This window comes from Naegleria gruberi, assembly GCF_000004985.1.
Source record: "Naegleria gruberi genomic scaffold NAEGRscaffold_30, whole genome shotgun sequence".
NCBI lineage: Eukaryota > Heterolobosea > Eutetramitea > Acrasida > Naegleriidae > Naegleria > Naegleria gruberi.
Genome location: NW_003163297.1, coordinates 348,990 through 361,386, shown reverse-complemented (window position 1 = coordinate 361,386; position 12,397 = coordinate 348,990). Strand labels below are relative to the sequence as shown.

Below are 12,397 nucleotides of genomic sequence, written 5' to 3'. Positions count from 1 at the left end.
TCAGGCAAAGATATTGCTCACCAATAGTATTATCACTTTACAAGATTGTGAGGCAAAGAAGGGATGGAAAAATTATTCAATCTTTTTATTTGTGAATGTTTATTGGATGTGGTGTTTAATTTTCATGACAACTCTTTCAGATTTTAATTGGGGAAAAGTTGGAAGTTATATTTTAATTGATGCGTTTAATTTTCCAACGACTTTGATTGCAAGAATGATTCCTTATTTGGGTGTTGTTGGAATTGGTTCTGTTTTTATTGCAATTATATTAATAATGGCTGTTTTTTATGTAATTTCAATTCGATTAGCCAACAAACAGAACAAGTATTATAAGAAATTGAAATACTTCACTTTTTATTGTGCTTTGATTGTAAAACCATTCTCATTGTTGTTTGTTTATGTGTTGCTTGGTTTTCTCAATTGTAGTTCAACAATGATGATGAATGATGCTGATGAATCTACTGATATGATTGCTTCATTGATGAGATATCCTAATCAAGCATGTATTGATGATACCACCAATTTGATCATGTTAATTCTCTCAATTATTTCAATTTTAGTTTTGGTCACTTTTGTCTTTCCATTATCAGAATTCATAACTTGCAATTCAAATCCAGAATCTCAAATTCCAATGTTGATTGAAAATCCATTCATTTTCAGTTTGATTGGTTCTTTGAGTATTTTACAATTGGTATTGTCTCAATTATTACCAACCAATTATATTTTCATTTCAGCAATTTTTCATTTACTAGTTTCACTGATTTGTTGTGTTTTGGTGTTCTATAGCATGCCATGTTTGAGAAGATTTGAAAATTCATTGTATTTTGGTGTAATGTCAGCAAGAGTTGGTGCGAGTATTGGTTCACTCGTTTCTTCATTGGTCAATTCATCATCCATAACATCTTCATCTTCAGATTCTGAGAGGGCCAATTTTGAAATGATGGGTATTGCATTTTCATTAATGACACTTGCTCTTATTTTCATTTTCTTTACTATTGGCACATTGACAATGGAATTTTATCAACGTTTACAATTGAAGAGAGCAAGAAATATGATATTGAATGGAATTGAAGGTCATGAAAATTATGGAACCATTTCTCCACTTACTTTGATTGAAAAGAATGCAATGAATTTATATTACATGTTTGAAGATTTCAACAAGTTATCATTATTGAAATTATTCATCAAATCATGTCTATCCAATTCTACACTAAACAAATCATCCAACTAACAATAATAGCACTACTGAAAATAATCAAATATTGAAAGATTGTGAATTGGCCATGTCCTTCATAAGAGGAGCAGCTCATCAAAAATCATTCAATAATGTTGATATATTAATCTATTCAGCACTCTTGATTCAAACACAATGGTTGGATTCAAATAATTGTGTCTTTTCAATGAGTTTATTGAAAAGAGCCTCATCACAACATCCAAACATTTTCCAACAATTTAAAATCAGAGAGAAAATGAAACAAATTGAATCATTCAATTTAAAATCCAAATCAACAAGCAATTCATTTGAATTAACCTCTCAATTAGATATTCTAGAAAAGAATCAAAATAACTTGTTGGTTCTTCACAGAAACTTTTGGAAAGAAATGGCCTCTGAGAGAATTAATTATTCATCTGTTGAAAAGATTAATCGTTCCATTTATGCTTTGACCACTCAATGCAGAAATACGTTGCAAAATTTAATTTTCAACAATAAGAATAACAAGACACTTCTCAGATTATATGGAAATTTTTTGGAAAATTTTGAATTCAATTCAGAATTAGCACAATACTATTACAATGAAGCTTCCTCCATTGAAGAAGAGGAAATGAAAAAGAAGAGAAGAGCTTCTGTGTTTAGTAATGCTACTAGTAATAAGAGAGGAACTAACCGTGTAATGCCTCTCCACGAAACCAAGGCCAACTTTGAACCATACTTATTCCCAGTAGAAGAACAACCAAATGAAGATGATATGGAAAGTGCATTTGAAAATCCCAAGATGAGGAAAGAGCAAATTTTCAAGAATGCAATTTCATCACAAAGGTCAAATTCTACAACAGTTATAATTAGTTTACTCTACATATTTGTTTGCTTGTGCCTTGTTGTTTCTTCCATAGCACTGAGTTCATACTACTCTGATGCAGTAATTTCAGGAGTGCCTTTCCTTCAACAAGTTTGTCAACCAAGTATTTCTCCTTATTCTGCTCTAAGAAATGTTAGAGCCACTCAAAATTTTGTAAATACCTTCATGTTATTTGAGTATCCATGGCCTATTAGTTATCAGGGAAATATTATTTCTACAAAACCTAATTACTTTGCCAACTCTTTGAAAAGACTTAAAGAAGAGCTAGAGGTTTATAAGACTTTGATCAAATTAGGTCAGAGTAATTCATTTGATGAGACTGTATATTCAGATTATTCTATTAATAATTTTACCATCAATTATCCAAATGAAAATTCGAAAGATGTCACGATATACGATTTGGGAAGTTCATCTCAAAAGAATGTTTCAATTCTTGAATTTACAAACAATATGATCAAATATACTCAGAATGTAATCAATGAATTTCCTTGGGATTTACTACAAAATATTTCCAATAACAACAATGATGCATTTACTCAATCAGCGTTGTTGGATTTAGTTGCTAGCGACAAGTACTTCAATCCATTGAAGAATTACAATTTCATGTTCCTGTTTGCGAATAGAGAAACTGCTTCACTGGCTTTTGATACTTTTTGTGCCCGTTATCTTGATAGATCTATTGATTCAATTGAATTGTCAACTCAAAATTTGGTGTATTATACAGGTGCAGTTCTAGTTGCATTCTTTTTGATCAGTATTGCTTATTTGAGTTATATGATATTTGAAATGAGTCATATGACAAAAATTGTGAAAATATATGAAAAACATTTGAGCAAAGATGTGATTGGAAAAATATTTCACTCTCTCAACAACAAAACAACTGATACAGCCAATAATGCTGACAATACTTTCTCACTTGCCAAAATGAAATCAAACATTTCAACAATTATTTTGATTTCTCTGATTACCTTATTTACATGTGCAAGTATTGCCATGTTCTATTATGAAAGTAATGCCAACGCTTTCAGCAGTTCTAAGGTTATGAAGAATGTAAGATTGAGTATTCAAGCTGCCACAATTATTCAAAGAATTGGATTTAACAGTGGAGAAGTAATGACCTACTTTGTTGCAAGTGAAATTTCTAACAAAATTTCTCCATTGGCAGTGAATTTCAAAAGAAATGTTACATATGGTGATCCAAGATTATTCAATACTGTTACAAATTTCAATGTACTCTTTGACAGAGTGACAACAAGACTTCCAACTCTTAGTAGTATGTGGTCAAGACTAATTTATGGTGATCCAAACACTGGAGATGACCAGATATTGGGAAGATATTCTGATGTTGACTCTCTTGTTACTCAAGGTGTATCATCTAATTGCTCTGACTACCTTCAAAAGAATAATATTACATTAACAATGGAATCATATATGATGTATTGTGTTGGTTTGGAAACACTTTTAAATGATTATTTGACATTGATTCCTCAATTATTGACCGAATCTAGAAAGCAAAACACTCTTCAAAAGGCAGCAACTCCAAAAGGTATTCTTCTTGCACCAACAGATGTTGCTCTATCACATAACCAAGCGTTGAGAATGAGTGTAGCTCTTACCAACAAGTTCGTTACATTTATGAAGGTATTTGTGAGCTCATCATCAAATCCTTCGTTTGGTGTTACCATTGTTTTTGCTTGTTTAGAATTTTTGGCATGTTTGGTTATATTTAGTCTGCTTTACACTATCTATATGAACTATTGTGGTCAATTACATTCACTTCGATTAATGTCACAATATATTCCAGTTGAAGTTTTAGAGAGGAATGAAACATTGAGAAACTTTATCCTCTATAATAATACCAATTCATTGAGTACAAGAATGAAAAAGAAGGACAAGTCATCATCATCTTCAACTTCATCCATTTCTGATTTGAAGAATGTTTTCAATTCAAGTGTTGAAGGAAGTATCATTTGTAATGAGAATCATGAAATTGAATTTTTGAATTATTCTGCATTGAAAATGTTTGGAATGAAACCAATTGATGTTTTGGGAACTTCAATTTCACAATTAGTTGAATCCACTCAACAGGATGAACTCAACAAGTGTATCAAGTATATTTTCAAAAAGAGTGGAAAAGATTCTGATAAGAAGGATGAAGATCAAGATGATGAAGATGTTCAATTGAAACAAGTGAAGAGGGAGAGTGAAGAAGGAAATGGAAAATGTGAAATTGTTGAATTGGATTGTATCAGAAGAAATCAAACCAAATTCCCTTGCAAAATAACACTCTTCACTGTCAAAATTCAAGGTGAAAGAGGTTCAATGAGAAATATTCTGATTGTCACAATGAAAGATTTAACTTCTGAAAAGAAACAAAATGCCTTATTGAGTGAAGAGAAACAAAAATCGGATAATCTCTTGAAGAACATTTTACCAACAAGTGTTGCTTCAAGATTGAAAAGTGGACATACATTCATTGCTGAAAAATTGGATGATATCACTTGTTTCTTTTCAGATATGGTTGGATTTACAGCCATAAGTAGTAATATGCAAGCCACTGATTTAGTCATGATGTTGAACTCAATTGTGAATGGATTTGACATGTTGACTGAAAAATATGATTTGGAAAAGATCAAAACAATTGGAGATGCCTATTTTGCAGTGGGTGGATTACCTGGAGCTGCAACAAGTGATCATCCTGAAAGAGTTTTAAAATTTGCAATTGAAACATTTGGAGTGATAAATGATTTCAATTCAAATCGACTCAAATCTGTTGATAATAATGAACAAGAGGAGGTTGTTAAGGAAACAGATAATGAATTAAAGGTGAAATCATCCTCTCCACCACCTCAACAAATCAATATTCGAGTTGGAATTAATACAGGATCAGTTGTTGCTGGAGTGATTGGAATGAAAAAGTTTGCCTACGATTTATGGGGTGATACCATCAATATTGCTTCTCGAATGGAATCCACTTCAAAGAATGGACGAATTCAAATCTCCAGATCAACTTATGAAAGAGTTTTCGATTTGGGATATGATTTTGAAGAGAGAGAAGTTGATGTGAAAGGAAAAGGAATTGTCAAGACCTATTTGCTCAATGACAAACATCACAGACACTTGAAAAACAATCCACTCCTCTACTCAAACAATAGAAGCATGCCAATACTTTTCTCCAACTAAACCATGTTGAAAGATTAAAATAATATTTATATATTCCTATAATTTTATTATAATATTAATACAAGCAAAGAAAATCGTTTTACGCTGAATTTGTACATTAAGAGAATAAACTTTCTGTTTCAGTGCTCAATGAGGTTACATTGAACACATTATTCCCCTTTTACAGTTGAAAAAATATATGCTCAACTTTGATGATTTTATTCGTGAGGAAGATAATGCCACAACCCTTATATGGACCTTAGGAGAAAATCTCTTAAACATGAACTTTGCCATGTTGGAAAATTCACCATGAAGTGAAATTTGCCACTCGATGAATATTGCAGTTTTCCAGAAACAATTTTTTCACTCAACACCAATCATTTTTCCATCTCATCCATGTTGATCGATTAAAATCCATCTAATCAATCTGTTTTTTGATCAATCTATTAAACAATCGATCATGATTAATTAACAATTTCAATGTTTGCCAGATCGTGAGATAAAAATTGTAAGGATTTGGCAATTATTGAATAAAGACTTGATATTATTTGAAAAGGCTCAATCTTCAGCTAATTATTAAAAGATTGTTGTTTGATTTTTTGTGATGTTTCAAAATAAAGCACTTTACCTGTATTTCCAAATTGCTTAAAATCTTGTGTGAAGCCAATCTCCTTCGATGCTTTGATGTGGCCTTTGAAAATAAATATGAAAAAATTGAAAAAACCAAAAACAACTCTCAAAAAGGCAAGAAAAAATCAAACATGAACTTGAAGAACAAAAGAAAGGATTTCGAGATATCTGATGAAGAACTCTTGATGGTGATATTACTAGTGGGAATAAACGTTCTATCCTCTAAAATGTTGGACATTAAAGTAAATTTAAAAGATGACGCTTGGCTTCAAAACACATCAAGAGGGCAAACGGCAAGAAAATCATTTTCGTTATGTTCCTAGCCCACCATTATCTCAAAACCTGTCATTAATTACAAACATCAAAATTAATTGAGAATTTTTATTTCCATTTTCATTTGTAATTGTATATATTCGAAAGTAAACTTATCATAAGGAGCATGAACCTGGTTGCAAAATTAATGACCAATCACTAGAAATCAAACTATATAGTTTACAAACATTTATTCTAGTGAATGATATAACCATATTTCGAATAATTTTTTTATTTGAAATCTCATGATGTAATTCTGATAGACATTGCGAACTTATCTCAACAAAGTAATTTCACTATCGGTCGAACTAAACAAATTTCAAGAAGGAAATTATGTTCAACATCTAAAGTTCAGTACAGAAGTATAGTTGAAGTTATTCGAATCTGAAACTTCTGACAACTTACCCGCCCGGGCGGCACAAAAACTACAATTTTCAAAAAAAAACCAAAAGAAAGATGGAGGAATCCAACTCAAATCATTCCAATCCAAACGAAACAACACGAAACATTTCTTCCAATAATTTATTCGATTCCTACAGCGCTGCCTTCTCCTTCAATGCTCAGCAACAACATCCATCTAATCTCTTACAACCAACACCATCTCATGTTGGCTCTGAAAGTTTGCACAGTGCCAACACTCATACAACCACAACCGAAACTAATTCAATCACTTATCAGGCAAAGATATTACTCACCAATAGTATTATCACTTTACAAGATTGTGAGGCAAAGAAGGGATGGAAAAATTATTCAATCTTTTTATTTGTGAATGTTTATTGGATGTGGTGTTTAATTTTCATGACAACTCTTTCAGATTTTAAATGGGGACATGTTGGAAGTTATATTTTAATTGATGCTTTCAATTTTCCAACGACTTTGATTGCAAGAATGATTCCTTATTTGGGTGTTGTTGGAATTGGTTCTGTTTTCATTGCAATTATATTGATTATGGCTGTTTTTTATGTAATTTCAATTCGATTAGCCAACAAACAGAACAAGTATTATAAGAAATTGAAATGGTTTACTTTTTATTGTGCTTTGATTGTAAAACCATTCTCCTTGTTGTTTGTTTATGTGTTGCTTGGTTTTCTCAATTGTAGTTCAACAATGATGATGAATGATGCTGATGAATCTTCTGATATGATTGCTTCATTGATGAGATATCCGAATCAAGCATGTATTAATGACACCACCAATTTGATCATGTTAATTCTTTCAATTATTTCAATTTTAGTTTTGGTCACTTTTGTCTTTCCATTATCAGAATTTATAACATGCAATTCAAATCCAGAATCTCAAATTCCAATGTTGATTGAAAATCCATTCATTTTTAGTTTGATTGGTTGTCTGAGTATTTTACAATTGGTATTGTCTCAATTATTACCAACCAATTATATTTTCATATCAGCAATTTTTCATTTACTAGTTTCACTAATTTGTTGTGTTTTGGTATTCTATAGCATGCCATGTTTGAGAAGATTTGAAAATTCATTGTATTTTGGTGTAATGTCAGCAAGAGTTGGTGCGAGTATTGGTTCACTCGTTTCTTCATTGGTCAATTCATCATCGATAACATCTTCATCTTCAGATTCTGAGAGGGCCAATTTTGAAATGATGGGAATTGCATTTTCATTAATGACACTTGCTCTTATTATCATTTTCTTTACTGTTGGCACATTGACAATGGAACTGTATCAACGTTTACAATTGAAGAGAGCAAGAAATATGATATTGAATGGAATTGAAGGTCATGAAAATTATGGAACCATTTCATCACTTATTTTAATTGAAAAGAATGCAATGAATTTATATTACATGTTTGAAGATTTCAACAAGTTATCATTATTGAAATTATTCATCAAATCATGTTTATCCAATTCTACACTAAACAAATCATCCAATAATACTAACAATAATAGCACTACTGAAAATAATCAAATATTGAAAGATTGTGAATTGGCCATGTCTTTCATAAGAGGTGCAGCTCATCAAAAATCATTCAATAATGTTGATCTATTAATCTATTCTGCACTCTTGATTCAAACACAATGGTTAGATTCAAATAATTGTGTCTTTTCAATGAGTTTATTGAAAAGAGCCTCATCACAACATCCAAACATTTTCCAACAATTTAAAATCAGAGAGAAAATGAAACAAATTGAATCATTCAATTTAAAATCCAAATCAACAAGCAATTCATTTGAATTAACCTCTCAATTAGATATTCTAGAAAAGAATCAAAATAACTTGTTGGTTCTTCACAGAAACTTTTGGAAAGAAATGGCCTCTGAAAGAATTAATTATTCATCTGTTGAAAAGATTAATCGTTCCATTTATGCTTTGACCACTCAATGTAGAAATACGTTGCAAAATTTAATTTTCAACAATAAGAATAACAAGACACTTCTCAGATTATATGGAAACTTTTTGGAAAATTTTGAATTCAATTCAGAATTAGCACAATACTATTACAATGAAGCGTCCTCCATTGAAGAAGAGGAAATTAAAAAGAGAAGGAAAGCTTCATTTGCAAATAATACAGTCAATAAGAGAGGAAATAGAATTATGCCACTTGTGTCAGAGGTAAAAAATACTTATGAAATGTACTTGGCTCAAGAGGAACCAAATGAAGATGATATGGCAAGTGCATTTGAAAATCCAAAGATTAAAAAGGAGCAAATTTTCAAGAATGCCATTTCATCACAAAGATCAAATACTCTCACACTATCTATCACTTGCATTTACGCCCTGGTTGTTGTTGCTCTGTTTGTTGCATCACTGGCTCTCAGTGCCTATTATTCAAATATGGTAAAATCAGGAGTTCCTTACCTCCAACAAGTTTGTCAACCAAGTATTTCTCCTTACTCTGTACTTAGAAACATTAGGGCAACACAGAACTTCATTAATACCTTCATGTTTTTTGAATATCCATGGCCAAATACCTATCAAGGATATGAGACTCTTTCCAAAACTGAATATATCAAGAATTCCTACAAACGATTGCAAGACAATATTGATATTTACAAGAATCTTATCAAATTGAGTCAAAGTAATTCTTTCGATGTAGATGTATATTCAGATTATTCTGCTAACATTTACACTTGTAACTTTCCAAATGAAAATTCAAAAGATTTGAATTTGTATGATTTAGGAAGTGCAAGTCAAAAGAATATATCCATTCTTGAATTTACAAACCACATGATCAAGTATACCCAAAATATGATTGACACCTTTCCAATTAACTTGTTGACAAATATTTCAAGCCATAACTATGATCCGTCCTATCAAACTCTATTGCTAAATATTGCAGCAACTGATTTGTACTTTCACCCATTGAAGAATTACAATTTCATGTTCCTGTTTGCGAATAGAGAAACTGCTTCACTGGCTTTTGATACTTTTTGCGCCCGTTATCTTGATAGATCAACAGATGCAGTAGATCTAACAACTCAAAATTTGGTGTATTATTCAGGTGCAGTTCTAGTTGCATTCTTTTTGATCAGTATTGCTTATTTGAGTTATATGATATTTGAAATGAGTCATATGACAAAAATTGTGAAAATATATGAAAAACATTTGAGCAAAGATGTGATTGGAAAAATATTTCACTCTCTCAACAACAAAACAACTGATACTGCCAATAATGCTGACAATACTTTCTCACTTGCCAAAATGAAATCAAACATTTCAACAATTATTTTGATTTCGCTGATTACCTTATTTACATGTGCAAGTATTGCCATGTTCTATTATGAAAGCGACTTCAATGCCCAAACTGCTGGTAGAGTGATGAACAATGTAAGATTAAGTATTCAAGCTGCAACATCTGTACAGAGAATCGCATTTAACACAGGTGAAGTAATGACCTACTTTGTTGCAAGTGAAATTTCAAACAATATTTCTCCATTGGCAGTTAATTTCAAAAGAAATGTTACATATGGTGATCCAAGATTATTCAATACTGTTACAAATTTCAATGTACTCTTTGACAGAGCAACAAATAGATTACCAACTCTTAGTAGTATGTGGTCAAGATTAATTTATGGGGATGCCTCTGTTGGTACCAGACCAATTTTAGGAATGTATCCAGGTGTTGACTCACTTATTAATCATGGCGTTTCATCTAATTGCTCTGACTATTTGCAAGAAAATAATATGACTCTTACAATAGAAACAAATATGATGTACTGCATCGGTTTGGAAACACTTTTGAATGATTACATGACCCTGGTTCCTCAATTATTGACTGACTCCAGAAAGCAAAATTCTCTTCAAAAGGCAGCAACTCCAAAAGGTATTCTTCTTCCAATAGCTGATTTAGGGATACGGCATAACCTTGCTATGAGAATGGCACTAGCATTGAGTAACAAGTTCACAATTTTCATCAAGGCATTCATTTCCTCCTCTACAGCTCCCTCTTATGATGTAGTAATAAGCTTTGCAGGTGTGGAAATTGTTGGGTGTATGGTTTTCTTCTTTCTGATGTATATCATCTACTCCAATTATTGTGGTCAATTACATTCACTTCGATTAATGTCACAATATATTCCAGTTGAAGTTTTAGAGAGGAATGAAACATTGAGAAACTTTATCCTCTATAACAATACCAATTCATTGAGTACAAGAATGAAAAAGAAGGACAAATCATCATCATCTTCCGCTTCATCCATTTCTGATTTGAAGAATGTTTTCAATTCAAGTGTTGAAGGAAGTATTATTTGTAATGAGAATCATGAAATTGAATTTTTGAATTATTCTGCATTGAAAATGTTTGGAATGAAACCAATTGATGTTTTGGGAACTTCAATTTCACAATTGGTTGAATCAACACACCAAGATGAACTCAACAAGTGTATCAAGTATATTTTCAAAAAGAGTGGAAAAGATTCTGATAAGAAGGATGAAGATCAAGATGATGAAGATGTTCAATTGAAACAATCCAGCAAGGAGAGTGAAGAAGGAAATGGAAAATGTGAAATTGTTGAATTAGATTGTATCAGAAGAAATCAAACCAAATTCCCTTGCAAAATAACACTCTTCACTGTCAAAATTCAAGGTGAAAGAGGTTCAATGAGAAATATTCTGATTGTCACAATGAAAGATTTAACTTCTGAAAAGAAACAAAATGCCTTATTGAGTGAAGAGAAACAAAAATCGGATAATCTCTTGAAGAATATCTTACCAACAAGTGTTGCTTCAAGATTGAAAAGTGGACATACATTCATTGCTGAAAAATTGGATGATATCACTTGTTTCTTTTCAGATATGGTTGGATTTACAGCCATAAGTAGTAATATGCAAGCCACTGATTTAGTAATGATGTTGAACTCAATTGTGAATGGATTTGACATGTTGACTGAAAAATATGATTTGGAAAAGATCAAAACAATTGGAGATGCCTATTTTGCAGTGGGTGGATTACCTGGAGCTGCAACAAGTGATCATCCTGAAAGAGTTTTAAAATTTGCAATTGAAACATTTGGAGTGATAAATGATTTCAATTCAAATCGACTCAAATCTGTTGATAATAATGAACAAGAGGAGGTTGTTAAGGAAACAGATAATGAATTAAAGGTGAAATCATCCTCTCCACCACCTCAACAAATCAATATTCGAGTTGGAATTAATACAGGATCAGTTGTTGCTGGAGTGATTGGAATGAAAAAGTTTGCCTACGATTTATGGGGTGATACCATCAATATTGCTTCTCGAATGGAATCCACTTCAAAGAATGGACGAATTCAAATCTCCAGATCAACTTATGAAAGAGTTTTCGATTTGGGATATGATTTTGAAGAGAGAGAAGTTGATGTGAAAGGAAAGGGAATTGTCAAGACCTATTTGCTCAATGACAAACATCACAGACACTTGAAAAACAATCCACTCCTCTACTCAAACAATAGAAGTGTTTCCAACCTCTTTGCCAATACCCAATAAATTAAATTTAAATTTTAAAAATAATATTAAATAATAAAATTATCGGATGGAATATTTTCACATTCAAAATAGCCTTCCTTTCCACTTTAATATTTCTCCAATCATGAGAGTTATGGTAATATCTCCATGCACTTTCCATACAACAACAAGCCTTCTAAAATCAACTAACGATTTCCCGCGGTTTGATTAACGCCATTTTTTACAGATTCAGTTTGATCAAAAAAGGCAACCCGAGGAGAATATGATGTTCTATTACAATTTACAAAAATTCATTATTT

General features: G+C 31.6%; 2 protein-coding genes across 2 annotated transcripts in view; both read left to right on the top strand.

The window, feature by feature from the left end:
- The window catches only part of NAEGRDRAFT_58336 (adenylate/guanylate cyclase), a gene marked incomplete at its 5' end in the record, with an annotated part of 5,872 nt that extends 574 nt beyond the window's left edge, over positions 1–5,298 (top strand). The window contains one exon of the mRNA XM_002676110.1: positions 1,351–5,298. Within this exon, the coding sequence (XP_002676156.1) occupies positions 1,351–5,261 (3,911 nt within the window). The 3' untranslated portion in view covers positions 5,262–5,298. The remainder of the gene's footprint in view (positions 1–1,350) is intronic.
- A 1,340-nt stretch (positions 5,299–6,638) lies between these two features.
- Positions 6,639–12,119, top strand: NAEGRDRAFT_68800 (uncharacterized protein; the record flags this gene model as incomplete). The annotated part of the gene is made up of 1 exon (XM_002676109.1): positions 6,639–12,119. The coding sequence occupies one exon, from the start codon at positions 6,639–6,641 to the stop codon at positions 12,117–12,119; it is 5,481 nt and encodes a 1,826-aa protein (XP_002676155.1).
- Between the last annotated feature and the right edge of the window lie 278 nt (positions 12,120–12,397).